Source organism: Neofelis nebulosa, chromosome 8 (genome assembly GCF_028018385.1).
Source record: "Neofelis nebulosa isolate mNeoNeb1 chromosome 8, mNeoNeb1.pri, whole genome shotgun sequence".
In the NCBI taxonomy this organism is placed as follows: domain Eukaryota; kingdom Metazoa; phylum Chordata; class Mammalia; order Carnivora; family Felidae; genus Neofelis; species Neofelis nebulosa.
This window is the reverse complement of record NC_080789.1, coordinates 75,941,741-75,968,351: the sequence shown is the minus strand read 5'-3', so window position 1 is coordinate 75,968,351 and position 26,611 is coordinate 75,941,741. Positions and strand designations below refer to the sequence as shown.

The following is a 26,611-nucleotide window of genomic DNA, read 5'->3' as shown; positions in this document are numbered from 1 at the left end:
GAACTAATACTTTTTTATAACTTCTAACATTTCTCCCTGGAAAAGTGATATTAAGTATGACTCTAGATATTCAATATTATAATACAAGATCTCCGTTCACACCTTCAGTTATTCAAGTACACATTTTTAGAACGTAACTTTTTTAATTTCTCAGGAAATAATTACTTATCATCTACTGCATATCTGCCATGGATTAGGTGTTAAGATATTTTAGATCACTAAATAAGGTACAAGACAGATCCAGACTGACCACATAGTTGTCTATCTAGGGGGAAAAAGGGATCCTTTTTAATTATATGTAAGTGTATTACAATGTCTTAATAATAATTCCTATTATATTGGGCTTCAAGAAAAGTAAAGCACTTTCATGTTTCTCTGTAGTTTAATTACACACTTGTATGTTAATTATTAAGCCAAACCAGTAGTTGTTATCAATGTATATATTTAAGCACTCATAAGCTACATGGTTTAGCTTAAAAGTAAACAAGCTGGAGTATCATACATTAAGGAAGTTAAACATTGTTCAATTATGTAGGAGAAGTACCTTTGAAAGGTAGAAATCAATAATTTAAAAATAAAAATCAGTATTTTGATTTGGTTTTTTAACTGAAAAGAGATGCAAACAATTTTGAAAAGACATAGAGTGTCAAAGTAATTCAGATTCAACCAAGAGGTTGCAGTTTTAAATACTATTTGGTATTAACTATGACTACAAAGGCACACTCTTATTCACCACTTTTTTTATTTTGCAGAGTCCAGCAATTATTTATTAAAATCCATGTAGGGGTGTCTAGGTGGCTCAGTCAGTCAAGCTTCCAACTCTTGATTTCGCCTCTGGTCATGTTCTCAAGGTTGTGAGATACGGCACTAAGTTGGGCTCCATGATGGATGTGGAGCTGGCTTAGGATTCTCTCTCTCCCTCTCCTTGTGCCCTTCCCCTGCTCACTCTCCCTCAAAAAAATAAAAAAGAAATAAACATCCACCTAAAATTCCCATTACTTCAGCATTTAAAGGAACACTATACAAGAGATGATGCTATGTCTCTTTTTCATTCATTCATTCATTCATTCATTCATTCACTTACCTAGCAAACACTTCTCAAGTACTCAGACTAGAATCCGGGAATAGAGAGATGAATAAGACATATTTCTGCCCTTTTAGAAGTTCATAGCTCTAGATTTCTGGTCTTCAAAGCATTGGTATAGTGTCATTTTACTTTGGAATTTAGCACCGATGCAGTAACTTCTGCCAGAGGAACACTCGTAACAGAGGAACACTCATAGCAGAGGTCACTGCTGAACAGGCATAATAACCAATATGTATTTTAAAGAAAATTAAAAGAACAAAGGCAAGAATATGGGCACCACTAACACCTCAAACCTCTCAGCCATGATCACTTTTCAAATCTGAGGTTGAAAGAGCAAAAAACTCTTTACTATTCTTTAAGGAAGCAGTGAGAAAACCATCTTGATGATTTCTAGTTTTCTAGGAACAAGGGACAGGATATTGTTCTTGCTACAGGAAAAAAAAATACACACACACACACACACACACACACACACACACACGCACACATTCTTTCAAAGTGCCTGGACCAAAACATAAACCACCAAAAAAACATTCTGATATACTCAAAATGCATAATAGATTAGTGAAATGTACATACTTCAAATTGCGAATAAATCTTCACAGAGATTAAATATTAATGAAACAACTTTTCATCACTGGTAAATGTAATATCAAGTTGTAGTTTTTCAGATTATATTCCTTAAGATTTGCAAAAAAAATAATTGATTAAAAAACATTGGGGTGCCTGGATGGCTCAGTTGGTTAACCATCCAACTTCGGCTCAGGTCATGATCTCCCAGTTCGTGAATTCAAGACCCACATTGGGTTCTCAGCTGTCAGCACAAAGCCGGCTTCAGATCCTCTGTCCCCCAATCTCTCTGCCCCTCTCCCATTTGCATGCACATGTATACTCTCTTCTCAAAAATAAATAAACATTTAAAAAAGAAACCTTAAAAAATAAAATAAAAAATAAAGATTGTTTTCAGTGTACTAAATTGTATAAACTTGGGGGAAATATGTTTTGCAATTACCCAAGTTAGTAATTTAGCAGGGATTCCATCTGCATCTAGCACAAAAGAAAACTAATTTCTGGGAGGAAAAGACAAGCATTTACTTATTTTTAGAAATATATAAGCATCGTTGCAAAGTTGTGTTTTTTAAATCTCTTGTGCTTTATGCCACCTGAGAGAATTTTAAGGTTTGTCTTCAATGCTTCACACCAGTAAAATAAGCTTCCTATGGAAGAAATCCACTCGAATATGCCACAGGCACTTTTAACTCATTCAAATCTAACTTGCTCCTTCTGCAATCTTCCCAGCTCAATTAGTGGTTAGTCATCCACTCAGAGTGCTCAAGGAAGCTGCCCTTGACTCCTTCCTTTTCCTGACCCTTTATCCAAACCATCAAGTCACACCATTCCACCTCTAAAAGATTTCTCAAATCTTCAGTCTGGCTACACTGGCCTCCCCTTAGTCTGAGCCAATCTCCTCTTGCCTGGGACATGCACAGTGGCATTTATTTCTTTCTCCCCCTCCTACTCTTGCAACTTTCCAACCCATGTTCCATTCAGTAGACGCCATGGTGTTCCCCAAACATAAAAGAAATAATATTGGTCATAGTTTAAAATGCTTCAAGGCTTTCTCTTGTATTGAAGATAAACACAGAAATTTAACATGGTCTACAAAGCCCAGCCCTAAATGGGCTCTGAGCAGCCTTCTCCACCTTCATCCCCCAAAGTTTTGTCTCCATCATCTCCCACTCCTAGCCCTTTGCCACCACACACCTGACACACTTCCTTCCCTCCTCACAATTTTATGCAAGTTGTGCGTTTCAGTGGAATTCTTTCATTTAACTGGCAAACCATTCCTTAGGGTTAAGCTTAAATGTCATTTTCTCAAAGAAGACTGCAGTGATCCCCTCTCCAATATAAATTAGATTCTCCATCGTACTCTCTCACATTGGATCACTTGTATACATCATGACACATTTACCTGCATAGTCATCTGACTGTCTGTCTGTCTTTCCCACAAACTACTTGTTCATTAAAGACAAGGACAGGGGTTGTTTGTTGTTGTTTCTTCTCACCATTGTGCTCTAAGCATCCATTCCAGAGACTAGCATATTGTATGTTTTGTAAATATTGTGGAATCAATCAATTAACCAGAATGAAAAACATTATTTGTGGATAATTTCAAGCTACTTTTAAAGCACTGAGTGAACAACTCTATCAAATTATGCAAATTGATGCAAAATCGCATTATTTCTGGAGCACCTGGGTGGCTCAGTCAGTTGAGCATCTAATTCTTGATTTCGGCTCAGGTCATGATCTCTCAGTTTGTGAAATCGAACCCCTCATCAGGCTCTGCACTGACAGTGAGGAGTCTGCTTGGGATTCTCTCTCTCCGTCTCTTTCTGACCCTCTCCAGCTCTCTCTTTCTCTCTCTCAAAATATATTAAAAAATAATTATAATTTAAAAAATTGCATTAATTCTTATGCTGGCATTTGATAGATATATTACAAAAGTTGCATTTTGAAATAATGTAATACTAGGTTGAGATAATTAAAATTATCACACTAAGGGGCGTCTGGATGGCTCAGTTGGGTAAGCATATGACTCTTAATTTAGGCTCAGGTTATGTTCTCATGGTCCATGAAATCGAGCCCTGCACTGGGCTCTGAGCTGATAGTGCGGAGCCTACTTGGGATTCTGTCTCCCTCTCTCTCTGCTCCTCCCCCACTTGCACTGTCTCTCTCTCCCTCAAAATAAATAAACAAATTAAAAAAAAAATATCACAGTAAAAATAAAAATTTGTACAAATTTATAATTTACACATCGTTCAAATGCTGCCCCTTTTTTATTCTGCCAAGTAACTATCTGGGGAAGATATCAAGACATCTAGCATTTTACAAATGCAGAAATTAAAGCTCCAAGAACATAAACTCACCCAACTGAATATTGAAAGAGGCAAGACTGAAATCTAGGGGCCCTGATTCCAAAGTTATGCCCAAGTAAATAACTAACAATGTGTTTTAAAGAAAAAAAAAACACCAATTTGTAGGATGTCAAATGTGAAATAGTTATTTCATTCAAATTTCTGTGATAATGCTTGGTATTTTCAAGGTACCCTTAAATGTACGTTTAACGGGCACTGTCTCTCCTGAAGTAACTATGAACATTGTTTTGAATATATTTGCTTCTTCTACTATATGAGCATAGTAATATTACTTCAAGGTTTATACACCTCAATGATGCTGATTATCAATAAGGCTGTAGGTAAGACTGAGAACACACCATACGTAAGTCAAGTTAAATCTAGATTCTAAGCAATGTTTTTAAAATATTAGATCTATAATTGTTAAGTATAATAAATATGTGTTTACTTATTGGAAGATAATTCCAGATATTCTAAAGGCTTTAGTAGCAGAAAGAGTGGTAAATGTCTCTAGATGACTAAGTAACAGATTCTACTTCATTTGCATGTAAGCTTTCCTGTTCCTTTCTGCTCTTCCAAGGAAAACAATAGAATTTAAAGTGGAAGGTATTTAAGATGCAACCTGGCCGTACTCAAGCTATGCCCTTGGTATATTGGTTCTATTTTGAAATAGAACTAATAATCATGTGTTCACTGGCATAACACAAAATCACCTTAACACCAAGATTTTGGCAAAATAGCATGTTAATGTCAACACAAAGAACATGTATCATATTGACCTTGAACCTCACTTCTCTTTCTTCCCTCACTGTACAAAATACATATATACACGCATATAAATTTAGAGACAAGAAGTATAAATGATCATTAGATGATATAATTTTAAGAAATCATTGTGTCATTTTAACAAAGAATAAGATGGTAAGTAATATTTCTGCAATTAAAGGGTTATACTTTTTGTGATGCATTTTTAGTATACAGAAAGTGTTTTCATGTATGTTATACTTTCAGATTTAATGTCACAATAGTCAATTATGAGAGCTGGGAGAATTTTTTAAAATATTCTAGTGACTTGGTTCACATCTGGCTTCCCCCCACTTGCAAATATGGAAAATAAATCAGAAGAGTCAAGTGATTTCATAAGATAAAACACAAATCCAGAACTCAACTTAGTTTGGTCTTTAACAGCATTGTACTGGGCATTTAGGCTCTGGGCATTTTAGACATGAAAAACAGATCTAAGCAGTCAGATACCCCAAAAAGAGTGAAGGAAGAAGAGGAGGGTCTCACTTTAAATGCATTTTAACTACTTAAATTCTAATATTTCTTGTTTAATCAGCTCCACAACACTATTACTAACCTTCCCTTTTGTTATCTCACTGGCCACTCCCCACCCCACCAAAATTTCAGTTTCCATCATTTGCTGGCAGGATTCTGACCATATTGTCTTAGAAATATATTATGCATATAAAGCCATAGTAATTATCTTTAAAGACAACCTCTAGAGATTAAAGTTACATAATCAGATAATAATTACACACTCAGATAATAAACAGTAGTTCTCTCTATGAAAACTGCAGCCAGTGTCTAAGCAATAAGTTTTTAGTATTCTTTGGGAACTTCTGTTCCTAAAATTATGAAGCAAAAGTTGAAAATAAAAAACCCCAGAGGTTTAATCCAGGACAATCTTCTTTTTTCCCCTCCCAGAAACAACAATTCCCAGGGATACTCTGGGCCACATTAAATAGTCAATATTGACTTCAGATTCAGAGAGCTATCATTAGTTCCAGTGTGGAGTGTCAAAGACATCACCTCATTTCTTGATGACAGTAAAATCACTGAACATGAGTCAATGGCTATATCAGCAAATCACAACTAAAAATAGCAGTTTTCTAAAAATACTGACTGTGCAGTCTATATCATCATATTCCTAGTTGGAATAGTAGCTGGTCCTTTCTTCAAACGTGAGCTTCCCAAGCTAACAAAAGATGGGAGCTTATATAAATTCTAAATTAATTCAATTAGAATTATGGACAAACAAGTATGTTATGCAAAAGGACTAATGTCAAACGAATAGAAACACTCCTTGAAAATCACACAGAAGGCTTCAAAATTTTTACAAGGACTGAACTGATTGGTACAACTGATAATTTCTAATAGTAATGCCCCTCCCCCATTAATGACACTGACATTAGGTTTTATTTTAATAATTTCTATTTCTTAAAAAGACTGTTACAATAACTGATATCCTTTTTGGACTATAAATGTAGTCTCTCTGGTTAAAGTGCTAAGTATCTAAAATGATGTCTTACAGACCACAGAATTATATAACATAGTCTAAATTATAAAATTACTCAAGAATTAATCATTTAAGTATAGTTTCAAAAATATTTTTCAGAAGTATAGGAAATACTTTTTAAACCAAAGAAATATTTACTTACCCTGCAACAGTTTAATTCCTCTGCTGTAAGTATAATTGTACCACATTTCTTCCCTGGAATTCCTCTAAAACAACAAAAATATATTTATATAGATTAATAATTTATGTTAATTTTATATCATAAACTAATATTATGTTTTATTTTTAAGGAACCAAATAAAGAGCATACTACTAAGAGATGAGCTCTTTCCTAACAAAATGTAGTCCTACTTTCAACCTTGAGTTTATCCTATAGACCCACATTTCCTAATGAAGCTAAACATATCAGACATCTGCCCAAGAATCATCAACAGTTTCACATTGTCTACCATACGTAATATATAACATAACATCTATAATGTAATAAAACTTTCTCCCATGGGTTCTAAAATTTCTATTGTGTGACTAAAACCTATTCCTCACCTTGGTTTTCAATATTTCTTTCCCCTTTCATCAACATGGTTATTTCTTGGTGTTCATTTCCTCTTTATGGCCATTCCCATGCCCTGATACACCTCATCATGCTAACTGCTTCCTGTTTCACCTCAAACCTTCCATATCCCTAGAAGAAGTTCCATTTGTCCCAGGAATCTTCATCCCGTCGACCTCACACAAAGTTCGGCCTTCTCCACAATCCCATGGCACTTGAAGTAACACAAGTTTAGCATTTAATTATTCCTAATTTGTTACCATCACATATTTTTCCCTGTCTTTTCTCAAGTAGATTATAACATCCATAAGAGTAAAGTTCATGACATAGACCTCTTGTGAAGCAATAGAGTTAAATGTCTACACATAGCAGGTGCTCCATATACACTGAAAATATGTAATACATAAGCAAAATTAAGCAAAGTCAAACTCACACACATTTTTCTTTGTACATGGATCTGGTATATTTATGCTCACATAGATTCCAGCTGACACAAAAGTGCACTAGAAAAATGCAAGGTGTGTGTATGGTTCCCTGCGCTACATGAGGGAATACAGAGACAAGTCCATAAGAATCCCCCAAAGAGTAATCCTAATGCTCTCATAGTATACTTCATGGTTCTTTTGTCCCATCACAAATCATAGTTCAGACTCTTCTGTTATTCCTGGGACCTACAAGTTGTGGAATTGCAGCCCAACAAGGGTGTTTGTCCTCAAGAATATAATTCATATCTGATAATCTATATCAGCATGGATGTAGCAAATACATAATCCCCTGTTCTCCATGTGTAAAGGGACTTGGCTCTTAGCCTAACTGGGAAGAAGGCAAAAAGGCTGAGTTGTAAATTTAACAGTGTAAATTATACATATTCTAAACTCCTCTATTCTTTCTTCCTTTCTACTGTAATATTTTCCTCTGGAGAGTACCACTTGGTTTTGAACTAAAAATGTCATCTCATAGCTTGTACAGTAAACCGCCTATCACAACATTTTGTTTTCTTTATATCTTTCCTCCCCATTAGGTTAACTACATGTCAGGATCTTCCATTTTCTCCAAGTCTTTATGACTAAAAGATCAATTAATTTATTCTTGCACATCTTTCCTTGGAATATTACATACATCTTTTTTAGCATCCTTCCAGCAACCTTAATTGGTTAATTTTTGTAATCTAGCTGTACCTTTTTTCCTCCTATCTGTCAATTTCCAGGTTTACATTTTACATGTTATGACAAACTAAACACCCTGACTGAACGTGTACCTGAAAAGACTGTAAAATGCTGAATAAAATTTGCCACAAAGTCTTTATAAATGCTCTAGTAACCTGGCAAGAACAGTAAGGACCAATCAGAACCTGAAGAAGAAAAACCAGAAAGACAAGCAGAAGTGACCCTGTAGAGCTTGATCTTGGGCTTCTTTTTCATGACACCTTAGGACATAAAAATAAGAGACCAAAAAAGTGGGGGAGGGAAAGACTCACAAGGTGGAGAATTCAATAAATGACTAATACCAACATAGAGCTTGGATCACAATTACTACACTGCCTGATTGTAGCATGAATTAGATACAAACATTCACTTGGGAGAGACCTAAAAAGTAAATCCCTGCCTTAAAACCTGATGACGAATAAAAGAGAAAAAAAAAAGTCTCCTAATCATTCATACCTCAAACAGTCTTGTTAGTTTTTCACTACCTGGTAGTTATAAAAAACTCTAACCAAGAATTCTGTTTGGTTGAAGTGATCATAGGTAACTGGTAAATGGAAAACATCTCTGCAGAGTTTGCCTTCTAACTACATCTCGAAAGATTCTCACATTAAAAATTTTTAAATACATATGAGTTCATTTCAAAGTATTGCAAAAAAACTAAAGGAAAACTGTACCATGTATTAGGGTCTCTAGAAACAACAGGCTACAGCATCAAATACAGACTTAGAATACTGGAAATATTATGAATAATTTACAAAATGTAAGCGTGTATAATATACCTAAAATTTAAAGAAAGATATGGAAATATGAGTAACTAGCAAAGGATAATAAAAATACTTGAGAATATTTGGAGAAAAAATAAGGAACTTCTGGAAATAATAGAAAAAGAAAACTCAGTGAACGGATTTAACCACAGATTAAACACAGCGGAAGAATTAGTGAACTGAAAGACAGATGTAAAATAATTATCCACAATGCAGTACAGAGAGGCAGACTGTACTGGAAACTACTATAAAGAGGTTTACAGACATGGAGAACCAGATAAAAGTTTTAATATACATATCACCAGAGGTTCAGAAGGAGAAGAAGGAATAGAGAAGATGTAATATTTGACGAGAGAATGGCTGGGAAACTCCAAGAAGTGATGTAAAAAATCAATTTCCAGACTCAAAAGGCTGAATGAATCCCAAGCAGCATAAATAAAAGTAAATTTATACCTATACACATAAGAGGACCATAGCAAAAGAGCAGAGATGAAGGGCACATGTTCAAATGAGCCAGAGAGAAAAGACAGATTGCCTACAGGGACGGGAATTTCAGAAAGAACACTGAAGGTGAGAGACAAGTGAAAATGTCTTCAGTGTTTGAAAAAAGTAACTATCCCCCTAGGAATGTATACAGTGCACATCCCTTTTAAGAACAAGCATGACCCACAAATAATTTTAAACAAGTAAGCACTGAGGATTTATAGCCAAAGATCCTTGCTTGAGGCCTTTCTAAAGGACTTCAAACTACAGGAGAATGATCACAGATGGGAAGTCTGCAATGAGAGAAGAAATAATAAAGGAAGTGGTAAAATACAAATAAATCTTAATAAATATTGAATATAAGACAAGAATCAAAATGTTAAAAACTACATAACAATACAAATGATAGGATTAATTAGGAGAGTGAGAATTTAAGTTAAATCTTCTGATGTTCTTTGTTCAAGAAGAAAGGACAAGATGCTTTGAAGTGAATAGAATTTGATAAATTAAGCATGTATGTTTATTTTTTTTTAATGTTTTTATTTATTTTTGAGACAGAGAGAGACAGAGCATGAGCAGGGGAGGGGCAGAGAGAGGGGGAGACACAGAATCCGAAGCAGGCTCCAGGCTCTGAGCTGTCAGCACAGAGCCCAACGTGGGGCTCGAACTCACGGAGTGTGAGATCATGACCTGAGCCAAAGTCGGACGCTCAACCGACTGAGCCACCCAGGCACCCCTAAGCATATGTTTTAAAACTTCTGCAAAACTACAGTCTTTAAAGGACTTTATAACCTAAAGTTTAGAATAGGAAAATTGTAAACTAGTGTTTTAAAAATACAACCGACTCAAAAGAAACTAAAGAAACAAAGGGTAGAGCAGATAGAAAGCAGTAAGAAAGTAATGGAAATAAATCCAGGGCAACAGTCACTAAGCCATTTGATAATGAAACAAATGGTCCAGATTAAAATCATATTGTCACTTTGTATAAAAAACATAAAATTCAGGGGCACCTGGGTGACTCAGTCAGTTAAATGACCGACTTCGGTTCAGGTCATGATCTCACTGCTCATGAGTTCCAGCCCCGCATCGGGTGCTGTGCTGACAGCTCACAGCCTGGAGCCTGCTTCAGATTCTGTGTCTCCCTCTCTCTCTGCCCCTCCCCTGCTTGTGCTCTGTCTCTCTCAAAAATAAACAAACATTAAAATTTTTAATTTTATTTTTTATTTTTTAAAATTTACATGCAAATTAGTTAGCATATAGTGTAACAATGATTTCAGGAGTAGATTCCTTAATGCCCCTTACCCATTTAGCCCATCCTTCACTCCCACAGTAACCCTTAGTTTGTTCTCCATATTTATGAGTCTCTTCTGTCTTGTCCCCCTCCGTTTTTATGTTATTTTTGTTTCCCTTCCCTTATGTTCATCTGTTTTGTCTCTTAAAGTCCTCATATGAGTGAAGTCATATGGTTTTTGTCTTTCTCTGACTAATTTCACTTAGCATAATACCCTCCAGTTCCATCCACATAGTTGCAAATGGCAAGATTTCATTCTTTTTGATTGCCGAGTAATACTCCATAGTATATATATATACCACATTTTCTTTGTCCATTCATCCATCTATGAACATTTGGGATCTTTCAATACTTTGGCTATAGTTGATAGTGCTGCTGTAAACATGGGGGGCGCATGTGTCCCTCTGAAACAGCAAACCTGTACATCGTGGATAAATGTCTAGTAGTGCACAAACATTAATTTTTTTTAAAAAAAACTTAAAAAACATAAAATTCATCTATAAGCTATTTACTACAGATATCAAAATTTAAGAATTTAGAAAGTTCAAAAGAACAGAATGTAAAGATATGCTTAGGCGAAAAAAACCCAAACCCAATGAAAATCAGTGGACCTACATTAATACTAAACATATAGATTTTAAATTTTAAAATATTGCTACAAATAGTTCTTATGTAATTAACAAAAGTTTCAATTAATTAGAAAGATATAAAAATCTCAATACTTTATGCATCTAACAGTATAGCTCCAAAACATATGAAAAACTCATCATACTATACAAGAGTATGTGTACCTTACAGTGACCATTTTAATCTGGCAAACATGACTTTGCCCAGTGATTACAGTTAACATCACCAGCAATAAGTCATGTTGATATCATGTACTGCTGATATGATCTAACGAGGGTACCTCACCTTTGTGAACTTCCCCTCCAAACCTACAACGAGAAAAACGTTAGACAATCCCAAATTGAGGGGCATTCTACAAAATATCTGCTAATACTCCTCAAAACTGTCAAGGGCATCAAAACATGGAAAGAGTAAGAAATTGTCACAAAACAGAAGATACTGGGAGACAGGATAACTAAATGCAATGTGGTATCCTAACCTGAACTGTAAAACAGAAAAAAGGACATTAGCTGAAAAAGGACATTAATGGAAGAAACAAGTGTGAAATTCAAATAAAGTCTGGAGTTAGTTAACTGTCATGTATCAATGTTGGTTTACTAGTTATGACAAATGTCCATTGGTAATTAAGATGTTAATGTTAGGAGAAACTGGGTGAAGAATGTATAAGAACTCCTTGTACTGTCTTTGTAACTTTTCTATAAATCTACGGCTATTTTAAAATAAAAAGATTAAAAACAATGTGACGAAAGAAAAGACAGGTTGAGGAACTATTCCAGGTTGAAAGAGACTAAAATCAGGACAACTAAATACAATGTATGATTCTTGACTAAATTTTAGACTGGGGAAAAATCGCTTTAATGGATATTACTGGGATAATTGTTGAAATTTTAATATGGAGTATGGATTACATATCATTGTATCACTGTGAAATTTCCTGATTTTGATCATCAACTCCCTATTAAGAAATACACACTCAAGAATTTTAAGAAAGGGGGCACAGTGTCTCCAACAATGCCTCCAACTTACTACTAGAACTAGAATATCAAAGAGGGGGATAAGAAGAAAGAAGGTGGGGAAGAAAATGATAAAAGCACTTCGGACAAAGTTAATGTCTGTTATTCTGGGTAAAGGGCATCCAGAAGTTTCTGGTACTATTCTAGTCAATTTTCTGTATAACTGAAATTATATCAAAATAGAAAGTTATTCAAAAAAGTCTATTTTGAAAAGTTTCCCATACTACTATTCTTCTATTATATTTTACAACACATAATAATAATAATAATAATAGTAATAATAATAGAACTCATCCCCAAGACAGCTGAAGAGACATGTCAAGAGAATTATTAAAGATGAAATAATCCTTTCCAAAATTGACACATGACACATAAATGGTCTCTTGAGAAACTGGGTGGTTTGTTTTTGTTTAGTTTGATTTTGCTTTTTGTTGATTGTTGCCATCAGGGTTCTGTTTGTTTGTTTGTTTTAGTTTTCTAACTGTAACATTTTTCCATATCTCTTACTACTTCTCCATTACCTCTAGCAGGTATGCCTTAGTTCATACCTTTACTCTTTTGCTTGGATTACTGTAGTTTTAATGTTCCTAACTGGTCTCAGGCTGGTACTCCTTTAATGTATCCTCTCCATGGATGTCAGATTGATTTGACCATGAATTCTAACCATGAAGCCTTCCATCTTCCAGTGGCTCTACAAAGATCCTAATAATTCCAAACTGATTAATTAGGACATAATATCCTTCATAAAATACATTCACTGTAAAATATCTAATTTTATCTTTTCTGCCATTTTTGAACAGAGCCATGCTTTTTGTTCCTTGAATCCATAACAGATGTCTCCTTCCCCCCTGCTTCACCCAGAATACTCACCCTACCAACCATTCAAGGCCCCTTTTTCATTTCGGTGATTTCCACTCATTCTCAAAATTTTGCTTTAATTTATGAAACATTTACTAAAATTGACCACACACTATGTCATAGAATATTTACTAAACTATATCACATTTATTGACCAAAAAAATTTGAGTTAGAAATTAATGACAAATGCAATTTTTAAGACATTTCTGAAAACTCATTATTAAAAGAAGGAATAGCAGACAAGAAAGAATACTTAGAATTGCACAATAACAAAAATAAAACCTGTGAGATTCTACTAGTTTAGTATTTTGCATGCAAAAAAATAAACAAAATAGTATTAAACAAAAATGCAGCAGTGTATTAATAAAAGATAATACAATACCAACACATAATAGTAAGAAAGTTTAACACTCCACTTTTCAATAATAGATAGGACAACTGGACCAATGTTTAGTAAAGAAATAGAGGACATGGACAACATCACAGACCAACTGGACCTAATGGACATAAAGATCACACTCCAACACAACAGAACATACTTCTTCTCAAGTTCACATGGAATATTCTCCAGAAGAGACTATATATTAGGTACAGAACAAGTCTTAACAAATTCAAGCAGCTTGAAATTATACAAAGTATGCTTTCCAATGACAAAGGAATGAAGTTAGAAATCAATAGTGGAAGGAAAATTGGAAACTACACAAATATGTAGAAATAAAACAACACATTCTTAAACACCAATGGTTCAGAGAGAAAGTTACAAAGGAAATCAGAAAATACCTTGGGGGCACCTGGGTGGCTCAGTTGGTTAAGCATCTGACTTGGCTCAGGTCATGATCTCACAATTTGTGGGTTTGAGGTCTGCATCAGGCTCTATGCTGACAGCTCAGAGCCTGGAGCCTGCTTCAGATTCTGTGTCTCCTCCTCCCCCTCCCCCACTCACACTCTGTCTCTCAAAAATAAACATTAAAGAAAAAAAAATTTTCAAGAGAAAATATCTTGAAACAATGAAAATAAAAATACAACAAACTAAAATAAAATATATGGGATGCAATGAAAGAAGTGCCAAGAGGGAAGTTTATAACTGTAAATGCATATATTAAAAAAAAAAAAAGACTACAAATCAGGGCTGCATGCATGTCTCAGTCGGTTAAGCATCCAACTCTTGATTTCAGCTCACATCATCTCATGGTTGTGAGATTGAACCCTGCATCAGTCTCCATGCTGTGCATGGAGCCTGCTTGAGATTCTCTCTCTCCCTCTGTCCCTCCCCTGCTCTTGCTCTCTCTCAAAAAAATTTTTTTAATAAAATAAATTTTTATAAAGACTACAAATGAACAACCGAGCTTTATACCTCAAAGAACTAGAAAAACAAAACAAAGTAATCTCAAAACTAGCAGAAGTAAGGAAATATAAAGATTAGATCAGAGATTTAAAAATGGATGATAGAAAAACAACACACACACACACAAATAAAACTAAAAGTTGTGTTTTTGTAAAGTTCAACAAAATGGACAAACCTTTAGATGGACTAAGAAAAAGAGAGACAATACTAAAATAAAAAAAAAAATGGAAGAGGGAACATTACAACCAATGCCACAGATATAAAAAGGATTATGAGAGAATATCATGAACAATTACAGACCAGCATATTGGATAACATAGAAGAAATGGATAAATTCCAAGAAGCACAGAATCTAACAATTGTATCATGAAGAAATAGGAAATATGAACAGATAAGTAACTAGTAGGGGGACTGAATCAGTAATCAAACACCTATTAACAAAGAAAAGTCCAGGATAAAATGGCTTCACTAGAGAATTTTCCCAAACACTTAAAGAATTGACATCAATTTTCCTAAAATTCTTCCAATAAACTGAACAGTAGGGAGTATTTCCAAGTTCATTCTAACAGGCCAGTATTACCCTGATACCAAAGCCAGACAAAGACATTATAAGAAAAAGACTAGAATCCCCCATAAATATTGATGCAAAAATCCAAAAGAAAATACTAGCAAACTGATTTCAACAGCACATTAAAAGGATTATACACAATGGCCAAGTGGAATTTGTCCCTGGAATCCAAGGATGGCTCAACATATCCAAGTCAGTTTAATATATCATATTAACAGAATGAAGGACAAAATCCATATGATCATCAATCCCAATTGATGCAAAAAAGCATTTGACAAGATTCAACACCGTTTCATGATAAAAACATTTAGCAAACTAGGGATGGAATGACACATCTCGACATAATAACAGCCATATTTGAAAAATCCACAGGTAATCTCATACTCAATGGAGAAAGACTGAAAACTTTTCCTCTAAAGTCATGAAGAAAACAAGATGTCCACCCTTGCCACTTCTATTCAACATCATAATGGAAGTGCTATCCAGAGCAATTAGGTATGAAAAAGAAATAAAGACATCCAAATTGAAAAGGAAGAAGTGAAGGTTATGTCATATAAGTTATATGTGGAAAACCTTAAAGATTCCACAGTAAAAAATACTGTTAGAACTAATAAATTCAACAAAGCTGTAGGATACAAGATCAACATAAAAACCAGTTATGTTTCTATATATTAATAGTGAACAAACCAAAAAGGAAATTAAGAAAATAATTCAATTTACAATAGTACCAAAAATAATAAAATACTTAGGAATAACCTGAGAAGGTGAAAGACTGTCACACTAGAAGCTATGAAATATTACTGGAAGAAATTAAAGAAGACACAGATAAATGGAAAGACATTCTGTGTTCATGATTTTAAGATAATACTGTCAAGATGTCCATACCACCCAACACAATCTACAGATTTAACATAATCTGTATCAAAATCCCAGTGTTATTTTTTTTTTTTTTTTACAGAAAAAAAGTAGAGGGGCATCTGGGTGGCTCAGTCGGTTGAGTGTCCGACTTCGGCTCAGGTCACGATCTCACGGTTCGTGGGTTCAAGCCCCGCATCGGGCTCTGTGCTGACAGCTCAGAGCCTGGAGCCTGCTTCAGATTCTGTGTCTCCCTCTCTCTGCCCCTACCCCATTCGCTCTCTCCCCCTCTCTCTCTCAAAAGAAAATAAACATTAAAAAAAGTAGAAAAACTCATCCTAAAATTTATATGAAACCTCAAGTGACCCCAAATAGCCAAAGCAATTTCAAAGAACAAACCTGGAAGACTCACATTTCCCAATTTCAAAACATATTACAAAACCAGAGTAATCAAAACAGTATGGTACCAGCACAAAGACAGACAAATAGACCTATGAAAAAGAACAGAGAGCCTTTTCTTGATTTTCATGTTGCCCCTACATCTTTCAGTCAGAAAAGGCAGGTCAGGTCTTTCCCATGGAGTCCTTTGACCTCCCCACGTGCATTAGCTGTATCTCTCTCATATTCTGTTCTGCCTTTAGCTTCTAATTTTAATTTTAATTTATATTTTTGCTTTTTTTCCTGTTTTTAAAGGCTCATGTGATTAATTTGACTCTAGTTAGATAATTCATGATAATCTCTGTATCTTGAAGTCAGGTGAATAGTAATTTTAATTATGTCTACAAAGTTCCTCTTGCCACATAAGTAACATGACCATTGGTGTGACGCTAGACAGCAAAGGTCACGGGCCAAAATTCTCCCTTCCACATCACACCTACCTTAAGACCCCAGAATTTCATTCCTAGGCATATAGTAAGAAGACATCCAATATTTTTTATATGCAAATAATTTTATATTTTATATCCAATGAGGAGATATATAATGATTTTTATTATAGCACTGTTTATACAGAAAAAAAAAACTGGAAGCTATAAAGGCCCACCAACTTAATATTAGGTAAATCTGTTTATAATTCATAAAACTGATACAGTAATAAAATAAATGAGTAAAGTATAACTTCACACATCCACACATCACACATTACATATATGGCTATCACAAACAATTTTGAGCAACAAATCAAGTCACAGGAAAATATATGCAGTAGAATTTTAGTCATAGACGTTGAAAACATGAAAAATGAAACATCACACTTAATAACATTATGAAGGAGCTACTATCAAGCTTAATATTTTTTTCTGAAAATTAATTTGCTTATGCTGAGCTGAAGGCAGTAAGTCACATCACTAAAGAGGTATGCCTTCAGTAATCTACAATGCTTCCTGCCTTAAAATATCTCCTTCATCAGCCTTTCTCAATATTGAAAATTTTTAGGATCTCAGATTCATCTTTAGGCTATCTACCTGGTAAACACTTCATTTTTCAAAGCCCAACTCAAATGCTGCTTCTCTGACTCTCATAACTAGAGTTGATTCGTCCACCCTCTCTACCTTGTAGAAATTCCTGCTGTCTTACAAGACCTGGACATAGGCACCGCATTTGAGAGTTCCACAAAGCTAACTTCACATCCCTGGTACATCAATTAATGACTGTGACCTTGAACAAGTTGTGTAATCTTCTTGAAACTCAGTATCCTCATCTGAGGACTAATAATTCAGTTTTAATATCAAATGTGTATAAACAGCACACAGCAAGTATTCCATACATTATAGTTATTATCATGTGCTTACATGTATTATTCACAAAAGCAGGCAGCTCCAGAAGGGGAAGGGTTGTGCATCGCCGTCTCTGCCTGTCTACACCTAAAGACATCTGATATTGACATTCTCTAAGCATTTGTTGAATTGCATTACATTTGATTTTTAAAAGAGTGATTTCAGAAGTCCCCAGAGAAATAATGTAACTCAATATGGATGTACAAGAAAACTAACAAATTAAGCCAATAGCATGACTTCTGTTCAAACTTAGTACTAATTCGGTGATTATACTAGCTCAATCATGAGTGAGCCAGATAATAACAGGATGAAGTATATTCACTGACTGAAGGCAGGAAAAGGGAAGAGGTGATAAAATATGAAAAAACAGTTCCTGATATAGAATGTTAGGCAGCTAAAGAAGCAGAATGGGAATTCTAAGTGTTTCACCTGTGTAGGTAATGGCATTAAGAGATAATCTTCAATACAAAATTTGCCAACTTAACATATGGACTCGTCTTAACTGCAGTAACAAATCCCCAATTGGAGGTAGTTGGAGAAAGGACCTAGACTCTAATAAGAGCTAGTTCTTAACTGGATAAAGGATAATCCAACACCTTTCCATGCTAAGCCGATCTATTTGAACTGGGACAAAAACAACTCAAACTGAATGAACTCTTTTCAAAAAAATTGAATGAAAAAAATTAATGTAGTACCTAGTGGCACAATGAGTTATTTATGTAATATTACACTAAAATTTGGCAACACATAAATTATTCACATATGAGAGCTCTGTTACACTTGAATTGTGAGGGAGAAGTGACGTAGAGTTTAGGGAGAAGTATTATGCAAAGAATTAACTGACACTTGCCCTGTAGTGAAATGCAAAACATGTGATGCAGAAATAAACAATAAAGGATGAAGAATATTATAACTGAACAAAGATTCAGGTACTACACTAAAAATGGGCACCAATCCTAGTCTGGTAGAGACCAGAAAGATTTCAGAGAAGGTGACAGGAGCTGTGTCTAACAAGGTGGGTGCAAACTGGCAAGTGGGGCAAAGTGCATAAATGCCTTCCAGACACGAGGATCAGACACAGTGATGTAAGAATATGATCCAATGAAGGACATTCAAGTCGCTCAGAGGATAATGTGTGTTTAGGAATATTAGAGTACACTGGTGGGTCTCAAGTGCCATTGCAGATTGAGTTTTCTACCCAACAGGGTATGGGGAAGAGCTGAAGAAGGAGCTGAATTCTACGTCTGACTCTAAAAAGACCAGTACGAGCTACTGCATGCAGAGGAAACTGGTGCGGACTGTAATTACAGACATCAAGGCTGGTCAGGAAGAGCTGTACAACTAAGTAAGAGGGGTTGCTGCAAGAGTAGTGGAAGTGAAGATGGACAGCTTGGCTGCTGAGCAAGGAAGGAGAGAGGGATAAAGGGCATAAAAGGACTCCCACCTACCTTGCTTAGAAACTGCCTAGCAGTGCCATCACAGAGAAAAGGACACAGCAGGAGGAATTTTGATGGTATAAATGACAAATTCACCTTTGGGGCATATTCAATTTGACATTTCTTTGAGACATCTATGTTTGGTAGGCAGCTATATACATGCATCTGGAGCCAACAAAAGAAATATGATTGATATAAGATGTGATATCATTGTCATATAGGTGACAGCTGAAATCAGAGACATATAAGACATCATCCAGAGTAACATATCCTGTAGGGTGTAGGTGTTAAACTTTGTTAAGTCACAGACACATTTGAGACTCTAATAAAAGCCAGAGACATTTTCGGGAGAAAAATGTCACTCAGCATTTTGTGCACAATTTCAGGTCATTGTTTGGCCCATGATGCAGGTAAGAGGACTATCCAGGGAGCCATGAGGGAACCAGTGAAAGACGGTGTCATGAAAGCACAGGGAGAGGAGTTTCAAGAAAGAACTGATCAACAGCAACAAGCACCACAGAGAGGCCAGGTAAGATGAGAACTGCAACCATCTATGGATATGGCACATAGGAGGTAGCTGAGCCCCCAGGCAAGACATTTAAGTGGAATCATGAAAAGTGGGTTGACGAGGTAGTGGCAGTGGAGCGGTGGAGCAGCTGTGCAAGAAATCTTTGAAGATTATTTGCTGTGATGGGAAGAACAGAGGCAGAGCCACAGCGTAAGGTAGAGGCAGAGTTATGTGTCTGGAGGATGGCAGGGCGGAAGCAAAGTCTCTAGGGATGTCTGTGTGGAGTGCAATCCAGGGCTTAGAAGAAGGCAGTTGTTCAGGTGGAGAAAAGTAATATATGCTCAACTAAACCAGGAGGGGAGGAGGTAAACTAAATCTCCCCCGTAGTGTGCCAAAAATGGGAGAACGATTAAGGGGTCACACCTGAGTTTTAAAAAGCACCTCAGCTCCTAGCTTCCTTCCTCTCCAGATTTTGGGTGAGTATTTGACTTATCTAAGCCTCATTTGTTCATCTGCAAACTATGACTAATAATCTCTGGTTTGCTAGGTTGAGGAAAGATTAAATGGTACAATATATGGAAAGCTCTTGGTGCAGGGTGTTAGAGTGTTAAATAACAGATGCAGCAACTAATAGTATTTATGATATTATTCTCTCTGAAAGTAAAAAGGTAAAGTTGTAAAAGTAAAAGACTAGGAGTGAGGAGAAGAAAGGTTATGTGACAGAGGGCTTGAAGAAAGTTATTTGTAGCCTTTTGGAAAAGCTGCTGAGAAGAAAGGAAAAATGTACCCACAAGAATGACAGAGCATAGAAGGTTGAAGCCGGGCTGGAGATCAGGATTCAGTGGTATCACCAGACCATTTGATTCTGGACTGTGACACTGAGGTGCTCAGATCACACAAGTGTAGATACAGAGAAGGTAAATAGCTGGGGATGATGACATAAGATACCAAATGTTTCTTGTTAAACAAAGAAAAAATCAAAGCCACATAAATAGCTCAGTAATTGAAAACTAACACTGATGTTCAGGCAAAAAGAAACATACTTTTCGTATATTAGTTTTCTTTTGAAATCTAATTACAGGAAGAAATGATGTCATTTCCAAAGGCAAAACTAAAGATGCATGCAAGTAGTTTTTCAAAACGAATGAATATTTTAATTTAAATCTCATACATTTATCTTTCCAGGCAATACATTTTGTCTCTAAAAATTATGAAGACATCGTTTCTAAGATTTTACTCTATCAGTTATCACAAAAGAAAATATATGACGTTCACTGTTAAAATATGTTAAATGCCAGAAAACGGCAATAGCAAATTTTGTTGAAATTTTTAAACACTGTGCTCAAGAAATCCATCTGCTCCCCTGTAATTGTTAAAATTACAATTAAATTAGGGGCGCCTGGGTGGCTCAGTCAGTTGAGCGGCCGACTTCGGCTCAGGTCATGTTCTCACGGTTCGTGGTTCGAGCCCCGCGTCGGGCTCTGTGCTGACAGCTCAGAGCCTGGAACCTCCTTCAGATTCTGTGTCTCCCTCTCTCTGGCCCTCCCCGCTCATGCTCTGTCTCACTCTCTCTCTCAAAAATAAACATTAAAAAAAATTTTTTTAATAAAAAAATAAAATAAAATAAAATTACAATTAAATTAAATGTGGTCTTCTTTTATGGTCAGAATATTAAATGCTGACATTAAAATAAAGGCAAGGCAGTTATTATCACAGTACAGAATTATGAGGAATACACAATCAGTGATTTGAGACACAGCTTTGCAGTAATAAAAACAAAGTAAACTGTTCATAATCTCTGGAGATGAAAATTTTCTTTAAAAGTAATTATTGACAAGAATGATGTGATCCTAGCTCTTAAATACCACATATGTCAAAAATTTTTAAGAAATTATTTCAGCTGGGATAAACTAGATCTGTCCATCTACGTACAGAAATATTAGGTTACTAATATTATTGCGAGTACCCTTTACATTTATGATGTAGTAAAATGCATAGGTAGCAACATTATTATAATCTAAAAATTCTATTCCAAGCCCTGAAGTGCAAAGTTATAATGCGCAGGAGAGACATTTTGTGTTCTTAACAAAAAAGAGAAAAACATATAAATTTGATTCTTATTCCGGAAAATTCCGTTGAATAAACATTTACCGAATCTTACCATTTACAAGGCACAACAACAGGTCTCTACAATGCAGAGGATATAATGGTTTCTTTTTAAGTCTTTTCACAATTGTTAAAAGAAAAAAAGGATGGAGGAAAGGCATTCAGCAGCTTGATTGAATTTTAGGAGGTTGTTCAGGGGCTTTGCTCCATCATGCTGTGGAACCCACATGTGTCATGGTGAACAGAAGAATTAATAAGAACAGAACAGGAACATCTACTGTGTATTCCTTTGATTACTGTTTAAGTAGACCTGTTTAGGAAAGGACAACAGGGAATTTAAAACAAACAAAAATAGTATGAAAGGGAGAAGGTAAAAACCTTTATTAAAATGTTGGGAGAAGCCAACAATTCAGTTAGCTAGAAGTGGTATATTTATACTAAAAAAAAAACAACAACAACACAATACGTTTATGCAAATGACTAAAAATATATGTTGGAATCTAGATGTATTTGGAAATGTCAGTTTACTAAATTGCCCTCCATGTTTAGAGTCTTTCATCGGAATTAACTCAAATTGGGAAACAGTTGAGATTCAATTGATCTGTCTCCATGATTACTGGCTCTAACCAATACTGGTATCAAAGCAGACAGTGAGTTGCAAAGATTACTGAGATTTTTCACTTACTAGAATACATTCTCAGAGCAGCCTACTGCATTGCGAGAATCTGCCTGTACCTAAAATGGCACTGTGGCCCAATCAAGGATAATTACTCACAAAGGCCTTCAACAAAAATAATATAAATAAAACCCCTGACAATATGTTTAATTTCTCTTCCCTGAACACTTAAGAGAAGAAAGCAGCAGAAAGCTCGTTGCTTTTAGAAATGGAAGCACATCATCCTGCATTACCAAATGGAAGAAATGACCAGGAAGAATGAGTACGTGGTGCTATGTACTTGTCAACACACTGAATTCAGAATGATGATTTTCTAAAAGATCAGGAAAAAACATCACACACTTATTTACCTCTTTCCAAAACTAGATATGGATTTATTTTTAAAATTCCTTCCAATAGTCTTCCTATTTAGACTGTGTTGGCTCTGAGAAAATTTAATGTTACCCCTAGAGAAGGGTTCTGTCACCCTAGTTGACCACAGAGAGCAGGCGCAGTAACCCTAGAATGAGAATAGCTGGCACAGGAAAGCCACTCTTCCCCTCACTTCCAGGGCTATTGCTGTTCTCTTAATCATCCTAGGGAACAGAAGAGTGCAGCACATCCCCTATGGAAACCTGGTATAGCCCACAGAAGCTAAGTCTTCATGACCCAAGACAGAAGCAAGAAACAAACCGCTCTGGAGATGACCTCGGGAATTTTTAACTCAGGAATTTTTGTTTTTACTCTGGACTGTGCTGGCATAAGAGCTGTGTGGGTAAGACATCGTGCAAAGGAACCTCATCCTTGAAATGACCTAAGCCAAGATGGGTATCTTTAAAGCTCGTCTTATCATTCAGAGACATTCTTGACTTTTAAATAAATACTTTTTCATTACTAAAATGAAATAAAATTAAAAAAATCAATTTCCTTCAGAGCCATATATAAATATATTCATTTGTTGAAGGCATTATAATGCGGTAGTTAAGCACATGGGTCATAAGCCAGACAACTTCTATTTGAAGCGCGGTTTCTCCAGAATCCTTGTCTCAGTTTCTTTCTCTAATGAATGGGGATGATTATAATACCTATCTACCTCACAATGGTGCAGTAAGGGTTACAGAACTTTTAAGTGCAAAGCAGGTAGTATATTGACTGACACCTTATAAGAATTCAATCAAGTTAGCCACTGGTATTATTTTTTTAAAAATTCACTGCTCTCTTTCAATTGCTTTGAAGACAAAAACCAGTTGGGTATAAATACAGGAGCAGAGACAATCCCCAAATGTTAGTTCCAAACATTCATCTCATCATTGGGCTAGAGCTCAGACCAAGATTCTTATTCTAAGGTTGGCCCATAAAGGTCTTTCTTTACAACTAGTTTGCTTAACTATAAAACTAATATTCCCTGGGCTACATCTTGAATCCCAGAATAAGCAAATTATGCCATAACCTAAGAGGGAAGAAAGAAGAAAGAAACAATGAATTTCATTGTAGAGAAACCTATAATTTCTCTGAAAGATTTTATCCCAACATAATCTCTAAACATTGTCTATACTAAGGGTAACCCTTTAGAAACTTGTCTGATACTAAAACTAAGTGAAATGAGGAATGTTTATTCAACAAGTAGGTTTATTCAACAAGAAGGTACTATTTAGTTTAGAAGCCATCTTCCAAATAACACAGATCACATCTTATCAGTTCTTTCCTTCAGCTTTATCAGTTTTTAATCCAACTCAATGAGGTTAGACAAATATAAACAAACAAAAAAGAATGTTGCAAATGTTTACACCTTGCAATACAAGGATAGAATGACTCATCTCTTCCTAAAACACTGATCAACTGTGAAAAGCCCAGACATGGATGATCTTCCCCTTGTCAGAAAATGATACATCCATCCATTTAGTTACTTGTGCAAGAAATCTGTAAGCCTTCCTTGAAATCCTTTTCAATCAAGACTATCAGCCTATCATCAATCCTTGTGAAATGAATATTAAAAACATATTTTGATCGGCTTATTTCTCATCTTCTTAGTCCAAATTACTGTCTACTCTGAACTAGATTATTTCAACAGTAATTAACTTAGTAATTGTTCCTGTTAACTACCCATAACCATTCTGCACACAGAAGTGAAAGAACCTCTCTGAACAAAAATCATGATTTTTCCCACTGTATTTATGATAAAAATTCAATTACTAAAAATGACCTATATCTTCTGGTCTAAGTCAGTACTGCAATTTTCATAGGGTTTATATCAATATGTAATTATATTTATTTGTATGACTATTCATTTAATGAATAGGTGATTATCTCCATGAGGACAGGAACAACTGTGTTTTCATAATTGTATGCTTAGTACCTAACAGTTCCTGGTCCGTTATATATTCTCAGTAAAGATGTGTTGAATAAATGAATTAAGAGAAGAAAAAAAAAAAAAGAATCCTTAGAACCTCTACCAAACTGAGGTGGTATCTGATAGAAAAGTAAACAAATCCAGTCAATAAATACAGTCTAAATAATAAGCACTTAGATAAAATAATTTTGCCTTTTATTTTCTTTCTCAATTTTGGATGCCTAAAGGAGTTACTTGTACATAAGCTTCATAAGAACAGGGAAATAACATCCAAATCAGAAAAGCAGATCAACCATTCTAGGGCTTGCCTTTGATGATGATATTAAGGACTATTTTCAGAAAAATGTATTTATCTTATCCATATCTTTCATGACTGGCCATATTCTTTGCAAGCCTATCTAATCAGAACAGTTCCTAATTTATATGCCTTTACCAAGAACAACTGGAATTTCTGCATAGAGCAGAGAAGTGTGGGGGCTTACAGCTGTATACAGTCACTCTTTCAGGTTAAATAAATACATCTCTGCAGATTTTTCCAGAGCATGAGCTCAGATCCACAAATGAATGTTAAAAAAGTGGGCCAGTTGAACATTTACTAAGTTTCTGTTATATGGAAGACTCATAATCTGGTGCAAGATACATAAGGAAATGTACTAAAATTCTCTCTACTTTTAGTCTTTAGAGAACACACAATTTTTCATATAGACTCTCCCAAAGGTAGATAAATGCTTATGCTAGATCAGTGAAGCACCTAACATCTCTCTAAGATGCAATCAGTGGTTCAACTTTTAATGTGTTGGAATCATATGAAAATTATAAATATGTACACACATCAATGTGATCTTTGCAAATAAGAGAAAAATAATTTCATTGATATTGTCCTTTAGATTATATTTTGCAATTACATATGAACCTGGGCAATGGTCTAAAAATCCAGGGCATTTCCAGAAAAAAAAAAACCAAAAAACAAAAACCCCACTATCTTATAAAACCCAAACTAATGACAAGCAGAAACTGAGAATAGACAAAATAATGTTTAATATTTATATTTGGTCAACACTTAACAATTTATATATATGTAATATAGTTTGGCTCAAAATTGTCCTTTATCTAATCTTACTGAATTCCTAGCTAAATGCTTCTCTAAGGAAACAAATACTGGAAGACAAAAAGACAGAAAGGCAGGAAGGAAAAAAGGAAAGGAAGGAAAGAAGAGAGGGAAGGAGAGATGGAAAGCTGAGCTTATTAGGTGATTGCATTTAAGGTCTTTCCTAAAAGACGTTAGCTATATTTAATAACAACATTAATAATAGCTGCAATTGGGGTGTTTATTAAATTCCAGTGTCCTCCATGACAAAAATAAATTATGATCCCAGATTTGACTGGCCCCAAAGCCCATGTCCTATCAACTCTGTTACAGCGGCTACTTAATTTATCTCTAGACTAAAGTTTCCATACTACAAATGTAACCCACAGTTATGGAAATTTAATATAGATGTACAAATTTTGTAATGTAACATGTGAGTTAGTACCAGGCATGGTACTAAAAACATCATATTCTGATTTCCAGCCCAGTGCTCTTTCCAATAAGAAACAAAAATAAATAAAAATAAATAAAAAAACAGGGAGTATAACAATATCAATCTACTCTGCAAGGAAGTTACTAAAGTCAAGATGACTTTGAAGGTCAAAATTTCCCCCAAAGCTGACTATATTTTCACATACAAAATGTTGCACAATAAAGACAAGCTCTGCTTCATCGTTAAGTTTGGATGTTTCTCACCTTCAAGACTAATCATTCTCCCATTCTTCCTCCTCCTATTCCTCTCACACTGACTTCATCTACATGCACCCACAGCTACAAAATAGCTTGCAGAATCAGGCCACATTTGAACCAGATCTTTAAGGCAAGCCTTTAAGG

At 35.2% G+C, this 26,611-nt stretch overlaps 1 protein-coding gene across 2 annotated transcripts in view; it reads right to left on the bottom strand.

The window, feature by feature from the left end:
• The window catches only part of CPNE8 (copine 8), a 227,624-nt gene that overhangs the window by 114,885 nt on the left and 86,128 nt on the right, over positions 1 to 26,611 (bottom strand). For both annotated transcript variants that reach the window (XM_058743122.1, XM_058743121.1), the window contains exon 7: positions 6,444 to 6,507. In XM_058743122.1, coding sequence (XP_058599105.1) covers positions 6,444 to 6,507 — 64 coding nt within the window. The remainder of the gene's footprint in view (positions 1 to 6,443; positions 6,508 to 26,611) is intronic.